Source organism: Ochotona princeps, chromosome 3 (assembly GCF_030435755.1).
Source record: "Ochotona princeps isolate mOchPri1 chromosome 3, mOchPri1.hap1, whole genome shotgun sequence".
NCBI lineage: Eukaryota > Metazoa > Chordata > Mammalia > Lagomorpha > Ochotonidae > Ochotona > Ochotona princeps.
Window position 1 is genome coordinate 89,280,472 of NC_080834.1, and position 13,682 is coordinate 89,294,153.

General features: G+C 48.8%; 1 protein-coding gene across 6 annotated transcripts in view; it reads left to right on the forward strand.

The window, feature by feature from the left end:
* KALRN (kalirin RhoGEF kinase) overlaps window positions 1-13,682 on the forward strand; it is a 712,406-nt gene that overhangs the window by 678,914 nt on the left and 19,810 nt on the right. For 3 of the 6 annotated variants that reach the window (XM_058661991.1, XM_058661992.1, XM_058661997.1), the window contains one exon: window positions 944-1,003. The exons of 2 other annotated variants lie outside the window; for them this stretch is intronic. In XM_058661991.1, the coding sequence (XP_058517974.1) occupies window positions 944-1,003 (60 nt within the window). Of the gene's footprint in view, window positions 1-59; window positions 637-943; window positions 1,004-13,682 lie in introns of those variants that run through there. One more of the 6 variants, XM_058661994.1, reaches the window with a different exon arrangement.

A 13,682-nucleotide genomic window follows, 5' to 3' on the forward strand; every position in this document is an offset into this window, starting at 1 on the left:
TTCAATTCAAGTAAGTACCTCCTATGTTTTCTTTTATATCTTTGTCTCTTACGATGCAGATGTTTGATAGTGAAATTGTCTGCAGCATTTATTCTCTCAGACGTGCAAGATGCTTGGTTCATATTCAGTTGCTCCAAGCAGCCCATTTGGTACCCTAGGGTAGGGGGTATGTGCAGGTTACAGGGATTGAGGGATGCCTTCTAAACTCCCAGCCCTGCGAAGGCCAAGGTTTGCAATGTAAGAGCTGCTGCATCCTTGACCGAGTTGTATTTCTTCTCCCCAGAGTTGAAACATCAACCCCAGGCCATTTTCCTTGACTTCTCCCCACCTTGGTGCTACCCCCATTGGTAATAACCCACCTGCTACTGCATTTGAATCTCTCATGGACTGGATGCTGGGCAGGCCTTGCTTTCCCTCATGCAATAAAAATTGACTTTCTTGAAATTCAGTCCTATGGCAGAAAATCTACCTCTGGACCATAGAAATTAGGCACTGATTATTTCATGTTGTTGGAACTGTGATGATCTGCCTGGCCCTTTGTCAAACAAAGTAAGGACAACCAAAAAACCCATTTGAATATCTTCTTTGGGGAAAAGAAATTGTCCCCTTCACCCTCATCCGGGAACTTCAGCTTCACGGAAGTCAGCCGTTCAAGCTCCACAGCACTCCCCCGCTCCATTCAGTCGCCTCCATCACTAGTTCGGTGATGCGCGGTCACGGCCAATCCCCGCCCCACTCCCTGACAGCAGGAGCATGCTGCAGCCCTGAGTGACGGGCACTCTCACCTGAGAAGCACCTGGGTTGCATTTTGTTGTTTTTTTTTCCTTTCTGCCCAATTTCCTATTGTCGTTGCTGCTCTTAAGTTCTCCTCTGCCTCTAGCCACAGCTGCTTGTGTTCTAACTGTGTTCTTTCTCTCCCGCCTTCCTCATGCTGCCCACCAAGGAGACCAACAGTTCCGAGGAGTCAGAGTGTGATGATCTTGACCCTAATACTAGCATGGAGGTAGAAGCAGCTATTGTTGTCCTGTTTGCTACAACAACTGTCTTTGTTGATGTGTTCTGTTCGTAATGACCTTGCTAAGGGGATGAGCCATCCCAGGATAAGTCGGGGTGTTGGCACATCTGGGTGTCCCAACCCAATGTTCTAAAAGAATAACAATTGAACAATTTATTCAATATTGGTAGAAAATACTAGATGTATTTTTCAAAACAGAGAAGTTGGAGTTTTCATGAATGTTTGCTTAAAGGTTGCATCTTTGGGAGGAATGGCTTTGTTTAGGAAATAGTCAACTTCCTTGTGTGAAGCTTGGAGGCCTTGATGCATGGAAGGAGGCACTGTAATGGGCTGTTGGCTTCCAGCTAAAAGTGAAAACCTGTTGAGTGTTTAGTTCCTCCCTCTGCTTCCCCTCCTTTCACCTTCCCCTTCCTCGTGTTCTGCTGCTGCTGCTGGGCTTTCTTGTGCCTTCATGGCTTCAGTTGTGTGTGTGTCTGTCAACACTGTCTGTCACCAGCTGATAGCAGCACAGATGTGCTTGAGCAGTTAGGGAGCACAAGTGGGCCTGGTCCCCAGGGCTCATTTGCAGCGGCTGGGTCCACCTTGCAGAGGAAAAGCAACCCTGGGAGAGGCCTCCATCCCACAGCCTTGGGATGCCCAGCTTGGGCCGCACAGAGGCCCTCCCCCACATCCCAGGTCTGTGACAGCTGGGAGTAGCAACAGCTCCTCAGCCAGCAAGGAGTCTCCAGGCCACTCCCAAGGCCTCCCAACCCACTGAGTTCGTGGAAGTGTGGCCCTCTTTCCAGAAACAAGAGAACTAGACATAAGCCCAAACTACCTGTGCTTGGCACTTTGTTTTCCAGAGTAGATTGCAGGCCTTCCCCCAGATCGCCACCCCTGTCCCCAAGCACGGATGAAAATTTAGAGATTGCCCCTAAGCACAAACCAGAGAATATTTTTTAAAAGCTTTTCCTTTGTATAACTCTCAGCTTATCACTCCACTGGGTGAACATTTATTATTTTTATTATAATTTAACCTAATCCCAAATCAATCATCACTGTATTGTGACAGCCACCACAATACCCAAATCACCTGTGAATAAGCCAGGTGAACGGGCTCCGACCAGAGACAAGTGTTGAAAATGGGAGTTATGCCAGAAATAGAATCATCTCCCCATGGCTGGGGATATAGCTGCGTGCCACAGAGCTCAGCCTGGCAGATGTGGATCAACTCAGGGCTCCAGTGAGGACAGAGATGGATGTGGCCTTCCTGTGTCTTAGAGAATGAGCAAGCCAAGGGAAATGTGGCTCTGCTCCCCTGCACTTCATGGCTTGACACCTGCTCCAATGGAACTCTGCACCTGTAAGCCTGAAGATGCTATGTGCCTCTGTAGAACCAGGCTAAGTGGTAGCATACACTCAAGGTAGCTGCAAGTAGAGGCAGGTCAGACAGAAGGAGGGAGAAAGCCTGGGATCCATGCTGTGGAAGACAATCCGCGGCCTTGTCTAGGCCTGGTGAACTGAGGCAGAACCAGAGACTGCCTCCTCTCCTCTGTAAAGGAAAAAGTGATAAAGTATCAGGACCAGGTATCAACTCATGTGAATGTAACCAGGTGTTCCATTCTACATGTAGCTCATCTTAGCGTTGCTTTGTTGAATTGGATAAGATTCTTATTCATTTAGAACATGCATAGGCTGAGTGAGGTGGTGCAATCCTTAGGGAGCCTTTGAGCCTTCAGTGAGCACTTCCAAATGGATGGTTCTCTTGGGCATAACTGGAAGCATACAAGCAGAGGCAGAGACAGGGCAGGCATCTTGGCACTGCTTGCTCCATATTCTCAAAAGACAAATAAGATGAAGAAAATGCAAGGTGAAGGAAGTCCATCCATTCAACACAAGAATTTTCTTGGAAACAAGAAGCATGGCAGATGGAGAAATGTGGCCAGGAGCACACACCAAAGAGCTGCACCTTAAAGACCCGACCACCTGAAGACCACTTCCTACCAATGTGATCCTCCTGGACACCTGTTCCAGGCTGGCTGCTGCCTTCATTCTTGGCTGGTCAATGCAATGACCGCCACGGGTATGGTCTCTTTGGGTGGGAGTGTGTTCTACATAGTGAACAAACTGGATTGCGACAGCCCTGGCCTGCAGGAACACCTGTTCTGGAAACCCAACCAGCTTCTCGGCCTCGCACTAGCTGCATGTTCACCGTCTCCTGGATCTGAGTGTGAAACGTGTCCCACTGACTTTGCACAAGTGTAATAGCCCCAGGCTGCCTGGCTGTGTGCAGACTCTCGTCTCCTACCTTCACAGTATCCGTGTCATTTTGTCCCTAGTCTGAACTGAAGGAGCCCTGGAAGGGCAGTCTTCTTGAATTTTTCCTTACACACCAACAGCTTGCCACCCTCTGGGCTGGTGTACGTCCCTGTCCCACAATAGTGTTTTGGGGGTGAAAGTTAGGCACATTCTCAAGCTCCCTGATAGGAAAAATAAACCCCTTGTATCCTGGGAGTGTGATTTTCAAAGCCTTCTGAGGTCAGTGATTAATGTAGAGAGAAGCAAGTCTACTGTAACGCCCACACCCTCTTCCTTCCCCTGTAGGTGGGCTGAGGGGCAGTCTCACCTACAAGCCCGCTCAGCACCACCAGCCACAGCAAGAGTGGCTGTAGGTATCACCATCCGCTTGGGGCCCAGCCTCCTGTGCCTCTCTGACCACACTCACCCCATGGAGAATTAGTCTCAGGAGGATCAGTAGCCACAGACGTGGCACCAGCCATCCAGACGTGGGTCTTCAAGGGTGAGAATTGTTAGCCCAGCTTTTATGTCAGGTGTGATTAATTAGACACTATCAAGCTTTATATTATGCCCAATATTACTTGCAGTAGAGAAAGTCAGTTCATCCTCAGAGTAAGGCGTTGTCATGATCCCAAAAGAATTCCACCTCTGTCCCACCTGTGCCATGACACAGACCGACTTTAGATGCTGCCTCAGGTATAAGCTAGCGGTGGATGTTGGGTTCAGGAAATAAGAACAGGGAAGGGACCCTAAAGGGAAGGGTTCTGAAAGATGAGGATGCGCACCGGAGCTAATTCTGGAGGAAATTTCCAATCAGGGTGTGAATCAATCTTTCAGAAGGCGACCCTTCTCATTTACTTGCAGAACATTTTTATCGTCTTGAATGAAATTGCCCACTAAACAACAACTCCCTAGGTCCCCCAGCCTTTCACCTTTGGAAGAGGAAGCAACTAGGCCCAGCGCAATGGCTCAATGGCAAAATCCTCACCTTGCAAGTGCCAGGATTCCATATGGGTGCCAGTTCTCCAAGCAGCCCCACTTCTCATCATCCAGCCCTCTGCTTATGGCCTGGGAAAGCAACAGAGGATGGTCCAAAACCTTGGGACACTGCCCTTTCTTGGAAGACCTGGAAGAAACTCCCGGCCACTGGTTTCAGCTCAACTGCAGTTTTTGCTGTCTGGGGAGTGAACCAGCAGATGGGAGATCTTTCTGTCTCCTCTCCGTAAAACTGATCTGCCTTTTCAATGAAATAAAAAAGAAAAAGAAAAAAGGAAAGAGGAAGCAAGTGCAGAAAGGTGAGATGTTCTATTCCCAAATTGGAAGAGAGGCAGTTGAAGGGTTCCTCTGGCCCATGCCTCCTGCCCCACAGCCTCCTGCAGCAGCCTGGGGCTCCCCCCTTCAGGTGATTTAATTCTGACACATAGATCCTGGCGGGGAAGAACCAGCCTGGCTCTGGGCCATTTCCCCTCTGTGTGAGTGTGTTCATCTATCTTCTAACTCAACAAGATTTCTGCCCATCCTGGCTTCCCAAGGCTGGGGTATGATGTCAACAAAAATCACACAGAGGCCGAGTCGCATGGAAAGAACAAAGGGAAAGGAGTCAGGAAAGCGGGTTCTGATGTGAATGCTGCCACCTGTGTGACCCAGGACCAGGTGCCCTCTCTGAGCCTTAGGTTATCTCTAGTAGCTACAGCAAGCACTGGGTCCAGGTTGGCCCCTTGGGCACCGTGCAGAGCTGCAGTGAACTAACAAAGGACCCTGTGCTCTGAGAACTGCTGGCTCGGAAAGAGACCCAGCCAGAAGAGGAAGTGCAGGGCTGAATGCTTTGTGCTTTGCCTGAAACTTGCTTTTCAGGGAGTACAGGAGGAGTGGCCTGAGCACATTTCTTCTTGAGACCCGACTGGCATGTCTACACTGGACTCCGGAAAGGGTTTGAGTGGATAGAACAGGCTGAGATTCCTTCCCCAACCTCACCATTCCCTAGTGCCAGCTCCACTCCCACCCGCCTGCTGCTCAAGCCTCTGTTACGCTGGCCCCTTCGTCCCAGATTCCAGGAATCAAAATGACCTGACCATCTGGGTTGAAGGAAATTTTTCCATCATAGTCAGGTGGCTGGCCTGGCACCACTGGTGTGTTTCCATTGATGCCTGCATCTACATTTTTCAAAAAGAATGTGAGGGGGAAAAAAAAGAAAATAATAAAATAACCTGTTGGGGAGGGGGAAAGAAAATGAAGCATCACTTTCGTCTTCCCTTGTTTGGACCAAATATTTTCTTTGAAATGGATCTGATGGATTTGGCGTGGAAACCCTCCCTGCCTGACTTTGCCCTGACTCCCCATGCAGACTGATTTATATTCCATCGCTGAGAGAAGGAAGGCAGTTTAGAGGACTAGAGGCAGACGGGCCCTCGGGCCCTCTCTCAGGAGCACTGTAAGAAGATCTTCCTCTGCATATTCACATCGGTAATGCTCTTTGTTCCTTGCCAACCACCCTGTGAAGGAGGGAAGGGGCTGCTTGCCCTCCTGGAGGAAACAGGTTCTGGCATGTCGTGGGCATGCAACAGGGCAGCTCTTGAGAGTGGCATCCAGTGAGGCCAGGCCTGATGGCTGCCAGGGAAAACAGCTGTTCACCAAGGCGTGCCCGGGCCCTTACTGGCTGCACATCAACTGTGCGAGAATTTCTTCCTGGATCACTTTTTTTTTTTTTAATCCTTTGACAAGTCTGGGTGACTCGTTGGCCTCACCCACGCCCTTTCCCAGCGACTCAGGGGCCTGGCCAGAGCAGCCAACAAAGGAAGTGCAGTCGCAAGGGCTGGGACTGTCTGGCTGGTCTCTTGGGGCCAACAGTCACTCAGCACACCCTTGGTCATGCACGTCCTGTGTCACCCTCGCCCTAGTCTGGAGCCCAGGCCCATTTCATTCATGTGGTACACAGGTGATGTTAGGAGGCGTTATTGTCCGGAACAGGTTGCTTGAAGAGCCTGCCATTGGAGGAGCTAGTGCCACCGCCCTCCGTCCTGTCAAGGTTCACCTCTAGGCCCATCCAATGCAAGTTCAGAGTCACTTACACTTAACACCACTTGTTTAGCACTGAAGGCATGGCCATGAGTGATATGGGCGTGCCAACGTGTTGTACCAGGTTGGGTTTGAAACTTAAGCCTACAGTAGAGGCAGTGAGGCTTCACAGCTTGCTCCAACAGCAGAGGGAGGGACTGATTAACTGCCGGGAGCTATTTGTTCATTCACACAGTAGATACCTGTCACAGTGGTAGCTACTCCTCAGCAGGCTTTCCCACGTGCCTGGCTGTGTGTGAAGTCCTTCCCTCCCAACAGCATTGTGATAAGGGCACTACTATCAATATTCCTCATTTGTAGATGAGAAGACCAAGACCAGAGCACAGAGTTCACCTAATGTCAGGAAGCCTGTGGACCTGGTTCCTCCTTCACACAACAGCAGTGCATGGGTTGTAGGGACCCAGAGGACACAGACATGTCTTCAGGAAGAGTAATGGGTGAGGAGCGAGCAGGAACGATGGTCCTGAGGTAGGAAGGATCCTAGCGCAGATTGAGAAGGCCTAAGGTCTGGGTATCCTGGTTTAGATATATGAGAAAAATCGTGGGAGACAAAGCCTGGCAGATGAAATGAGACCAGACTATAGCGGCCTGGACCTAGTGGTTAGGGAGCTGGACTTGATCCAGAGGGTGGCAAAGTGTGCAAGGTTTTAAAACCAGAGTTGATCTGATTCGATAGAGGCAAGTAACTGGGCATCTCTATGAACAGTGATTGGAAAATGTCTAAGGAGTGGACAGGGAAAAGAATGAGCGCCAATGAGAGGTCAGGGAAAAATAGGGGAGGGGTAGCAGTGAACGTAGCAGAGTGCCTTTGTGGGAGGCACGGTGTGGACATTCACACAAGATCAATCTTTCCCATGTCCTTGGAGGCAATTTGAAGTTGCTCAAGAAAGATCCTTCTCACCACTGAAGGTTGAGCGTGAGAAAACTATCAGAGCCTCATTGCTAAGGGGTGAAACCCCAGTGCACTCATCTGTAAAGACTGTCCCAAGTCGGCATGTGCACCGTGCAGCTGTAAATGTGAGTTATAAAAAAGGGATCCACAACTCCACAAAGGGGACATCCTGCACTGGCTCCCAGCCCCTTGCTGAGTGACTGCCAGACTGCTGGCCACCACCCCCTCGCCAGACACCAGGAACTCCAGGCATGAGCTTCCAGTCTGTTCCCTTCTCATCAGCTGTTGTCAGGTGACACGTTTTTTCTTTGCTTTTTCACTCATATTTCTACCCCTTCTTTCTGGGGACACACTCAGCATTCTCTAACCAAAATACCAAGGGATAAAAGAATGGGATTTGGCCCAGAAATACCCATAATAAGTTCAGTGACTGACACCCAGACATTTATAAGACAACTAGGCAATATAGACACCTATACTCCACAACTGGTGAGCATACTGCAATGACAGTAACACACACCTCAACAAGATCCAAGGAATCAACATTATATGGCCCAAACTCACCAACGCCAATGAATCATGAGACTAAAAGATTTTTAAAAATTTTTTGACATTTAAAAATTGTAGCCATTTCTGTGTAGTTGGATCAAAACATGTTGAGGAAAAGAACTGAATGACAGTGGAAATACTTTTTTTTTTTTTTTAAAGATTTATTATTATTGGAAAGCCGGATATACAGAGAGGAGGAGAGACAGAGAGGAAGATCTTCCGTCCGATGTTTCACTCCCCAAGTGAGCCGCAATGGGCCGGTGCGCGCCAATCCGATGCCTGGAACCAGGAACCTCCTCCAGGTCTCCCACATGGGTGCAGGGTCCCAAAGCTTTGGGCCGTCCTCAACTGCTTTCCCAGGCCACAGGCAGGGAGCTGGATGGGAAGTGGAGCTGCCGGGATTAGAACCGGCACCCATATGGGATCCTGGGGCGTTCAAGGCGAGGACTTTAGCCGCTAGGCCACGCCGCGGGGCCCAGTGGAAATACTTGAGAAACTAGTTTGAAGAGAGCTCAATTGCTGCTAGGAATTGAGTTTACATTTTTTTTCTTTAATTGCAATTTGTTGTGCATTCATTTAGAAATGAACAGAGAGTGATTGTGTCTGAGCTGAAACATGAAGTCAAAGCCAGCAATCTTACCTAAATTTTTAGAGATTACCTTCTTGCTCTCCGGGTTTTTTCCCCATGTGTCCTTACCTAAGTTTCCCAGCCTTCCTCTGGTTCCCCAAGCACAAGGAGATTAAGAGAAGAGGCCGAACTTCCATTCAAGGCAGCTGGGAGTTGAGTTCCAGATATTTGGTTTGAGTTTCTTTGAACATTTTCACTTCCTCGGGGGGCCTTAGTGTGCAGCTTTGAGCCATGTTTTGTGATGGTGATGAGGGATTTGGAAAGAACTGGGTCAGGGGATTTCTTTGAGAGTCCCCTAACAACTACTTTTCTAGACAGTTCTGCCCTTATTCTTAGAATGAGTTTTGGACACTGGCAAGGAATACAGACTCGAACCTCCGTCAGACTCTGTTGATGCTACTCAGTGTTGGGTGATTTTACCTGTCATTCCTTCCTCTTGTGCATGGCCGGAAGTCAAGCCGACTTCTCTCAAAAAGAATTCAGTTGCTACTGGACTCCAGTTGGTTCTTGCATTCACTACCACCTGCCGCCCTCTGCTGGTCACATAGAGTCAGCGCCCCGAGGAGCTTTCCCAGCGCCTGCCAAGCCTCATCGCTGTCCTGGACTCTGCCCAGCAGTCTCTTGTGCTGTCCCCCAGTGAGAGAGAACATGTGTGTTTCATGTGAACAGCATCACATGTCCTTCCCTTCCATTTCTATTTCAGATTCCAGTTCTCTGCTCCTTCCCATCTACCATATTACATGGACTCAACACTTTTTTAAAGCACTTTAGATTTCAAGAAAACCACTAGGGCTCAGGCCTCAGTTGGACCCCACAGGTCCTTCTGCACACCAGCAACAATCACTGGACCAATTGGTTCCAGCACCTTCATGCTAGCAACCTCAGTTAATCTGCTACATCAAATATTTGCTCTTCTGTGCAATGTTCTGTTGAACATGCTGATGATAGTGCGTAAAATATGAAGAGGTTACAGATTTGGTGAGATTTTAAGATGCGAGGCATTCACTGTCAGAGCCATGTGACTGCTACCTCACAGAGAGGAGGGGTCGGCACAGTGGCTCACAGGTTAATGCTCCATCCGCAAGTGCCGGCATCCCGTATGGGCACCCCCTGTTCTTGTCCTGGCTGCTCCACTTTCCATCAAGCTCCTTGCTTGTGGCATGGGAAAGCAACAGAAGATGACTCAAGTCTTTGGGCCCCTGAACCCATATGGGAGACCTGGAAGAGGTCTGGATTGGCTCAACTCCAGCCATTGCATCCACTTGGGGAGTGAATCAGCAGATGGAAGATCTTTCTCTCTGTCTCCCATTCACTCTGTAGACCTACCTTTCCAATAAAAATAAATCTTAAAAAGAGGAGGAAGATTACTATTGCTAAATCTGACATTGACTGAACAACAGGATTCTCCCCAGTAACTCATCATTCCCAAAGAATGGAAATAGGAAAGCATTCCAAGTTCATGGCAAACCATGTCCTCAGCTCCACTTCCAAAATTCATATCCCACAACCTTATTTTTTTTTCCATTGGTTTGACAACTATCAAAAGAGCCTTTATATGCCAGCCATTGGTCTAGACCTGGAGGTAATAACCTAGAACAAAACAGTAGGATTGTCTTGAACTCATAAGCCTGGCAGTGTTCCTGGGAAGCCGTGGGTAAATGCACAGATAATTAGACCATGGGAGTGGAAGCATGTCACCACCCTCCTCCAGGCCATACTCTGATTTGCTTCTAAGTAGAATCTTACATGAGTGCAACCTGGAGTCAAAGTTGCACAACTTCTTGGTCCTTGTTGGAGGAATTTCAAGGGGAAGACTAGGCAGAGAGGAAGGTGGAATTACAGCTAAGCAAGTGGGCCTCTGAGGTCAATGATAAATTGCCCCAGTGGTTTGCCCAAGATCCTCTCGCTGCACTGAATGCAATGATGGGAGCAGCGTTCGGCTACGATTCCGGAATTCTTAAGCCCAGCTGTCACCCTGCCCTGATTTTACCCTTCACCTTCCTGTCTTGTGTAGGCAATGGGGATAAAGAACAATCTGCCCTTCCTCCAGGGTTTGGAGAGCAAATGGGGGAGTTGGTGGGTGGTTTATGCAGCCAAATAATGCTGTGCCAATCAGAAATGGCATGCATTGCCAACACCTGGACCAGCGCAGAAGTTGATGGTTTCCACAAGGTCCTTCAGATGAAGATCTATCATCAAGCCTTATTGGCTACCGTTCTCCAACATTCCTTCCCAAGTCTACACCCAAACCAGGAATGTTTGCCTGCTGGACCATGCATTCAGTAGGAACATGGTTGATATGTGTGATGAAAAAGAGGAGTAAGTCAAGACATTGCCTAAGATTTTTTTTTTTTATACAAGTACTGACACAGCGCAGGTTGATGAAGCCCCACCCAAACTTACACAGTGCATGTGCCTGCTGCTTGTCTCCCATTCATTCATCTTTTGGGTCTTCTCTAAGGCTTGTGTGAATTTAGTGTCTCGCTTGCTGTGGATCTCTATCATAATGGGAAACACGGGCCATTGAACCAAGTCCTCACACTAATGACCACACATCATGGCTGGGCTAGGCCCAGAAGCCAGGGTCTGGGGAAACAGTCCAGGCTTCCCATGTGGATGCAAAAGATCAGTTAAGCCATCACTGCTGCCCTTTCTGGGAGGCGCTAACTGGTGTCCCCAGCTCACAGACCAGCTGGAGCCCATGTTGTTTAAGAATATCCCAAGGCAGGAGCGTGAGCCCAGCTCACATGCTCTGTCACCTGCTGCACAGCTCACTGTCTCCGACTGGGGGTGATATGATTCTTAGCCATTTCCCAGAAGGTTCATCTTCCATCTGTGTCACTGACAGGCTCTGGCCGCACACGCAGAACACATGATTGTGTAGATCTTCTGGTCCTATTTGGAGAATCTGTGAACCAGTCTCAAATTCTGGAAAGTTGAGGTCAAAGGTCATCGCCCACACATATTGAAGGCCCATCACACCCATGACCCTGGGCTAAGGCCGTGAGATAAAAGGCAAATGACCAGCGGTTCCTGTCCTTGAAGAACTTGCTATTCAATAAGGCTCACTGAGTTTTTTTTTCCCCTAAAATATGTGTGTGTGTGTGTGTGTGCGTGTGTATACACATGCATACATATATGTGATTAAAGTGAAACATACCTATTGTAGAATATTTGGAAAGCCCAGGTAAGAAAAAAAATAGAAAAAAAAAAGCCATGCAAACCTCAGATAACATTTTATAAATCCTATGGCTACAAAGTATTTCTGTAGCCACAAGCCACACACAGGTCATGGAGCAAAAGATGAGTTTAGTTAATGTTTTCTGAATGCAAAGGAAAGCCATTTTTAACCTCTCTACCCTGAGATAGCCACCATCAACGTTTAGAATAAAAATCTATTTAGAAGTCATTTATAAATTTGAAAGGCAGAGTGACAGGGAGAAACAAAAAGAGATCTTGTATCTGCTGGTTCACTCCTCAAATGTCCAGGCCAAAGTCAGGGGCCAGGAACTTGGATCCACATCTTGCATGAGCACTGCAGGAAGTTGAGTCCTCAAAGACCCATGACCAGGAAACTAGATGGGAAAGGGTAGGGTTCCACCGCAGGAACTCCCCAAAGGATGCAAGCTTCCCCAGAGGCAGCTATACCCAGTGCACACCCCAGAAGATATCCTTAAACTCCTTAGCCTTATGAAATAATTGACCAGATGCTGCTCCCTCCCAGACCCATGCAGCCAGTAATGGTATAGTTTCTTTAGCGCCCCCTATAGGTGACGTGGTGCTCCTGCACCACGTTTAATGGTAGTTGATGGAACTCCGTCATTTATACCCTTTCTTCTAGTGTGACCCAGAATTTTCTCACACAGAAAGATGTCATAGGTATGAGGAAAGCTGCTGTTTTTACCGAATAACCGGCATGTAATTCCCTCCCCATGATCATCATTGCCAGAAAAGCCTCAGGGGTAAGAAACTGGTTTATCTATGAGAGCTGTTCCCTTGGGGTGGAACAGCATCCAACAGCACTCCTCAAACCAGGCTGCATGTGGGTTCACCTGCTGGAGCCTTCAGAATCCTGACACCAGAGCCCCACCTCCCAACCCTGGAAACAATCTCCTGGCATCAGGCCCAGGCACTAGGCTCTTGAGTTTTCAGAGATGCTCAGATCAGAGATTTAGAAGCACTGATTTAAATAAAGACTGGTCAGTACTGTCAGTGACCTTCTGAGCTAGCAGAGGGCACTGCACTGGCCAGCGTCGGGGCCATCAACCCTGGAACTTGGCATCACAGCCCATTTCGTGAAAATCTGGGCTGTGTCTAAGTGAAGAGTTGGCTTGTGACCAGGAACCCCAAGTTGGAAACAACATCTTCTTCCTGGTGGCTCATCCGCGTCTGACACTCACCAGCCATGCATGCTCACATGAGACCCGGACAGACTCAGGCAGACAGGTGTGAAGGCGCTGACCAGGCTGCTTGGCAAGCACAGCAGCTTCCCAGCTGCATTATGAAGGAAAGAAGACTGGCTCAAGATCAACTATGAGACAGAAACCTCTTTAATCATGGACTTCTGAGATCGTGTTTAGTTACCTACAGGTGGAGTACTTGTCAAGCCTCGTGCTGAGCACTCGCCATGATTTCATTTAGAGTCTGTATCTATCATGTATTCTATTTCGCAGTGGGGGATGGGTACTGATCATGCTGAGTCACCGAGGTACAGTCACCTGAGACCAAGTAGACCACCCCAGCCCCTCAGACTCCGAGGCCTGTGCTTTTATCATCATGTCAGGATTTATGACCCAAACTTGAACTTACACAATTAAAGGTAATACTTTAAAGGATGGAGTGGGGAGTGGGTCCGAGGGACCATTCTCATGAACAGCTCAGTGGCTTAGGGTGATTTCCTGTGTGTGAAGGATCCAGGAGCTCCTCCTTGGATCAGCCATGAGACCAGGCGGCCATGATCCCTGCTTCATGTCTGCAGCAGGAAGGTTAAAGCGGATGGCTCCAATTGCCCTATGGAGGCCTAGGCTACAGGATTGTGCAGCGAGCAGGAAGGGTAGCAGACTGGACTCCTCCCCGCTCCCATCTGCCCGAGAAACCCGTGTTCAGCTGCTGGAAGGGGCGTTATCCCTGCTTGGGGACAGGAGTGCACGGGGCGGGGGAGGAGGGGAGAGGACTGTGCCTGCTCCTGTTAACAGCATTCCTGTGCTAGGCCTTTGGTCCTCTGAGTTTGCAAGCTCACAACATGG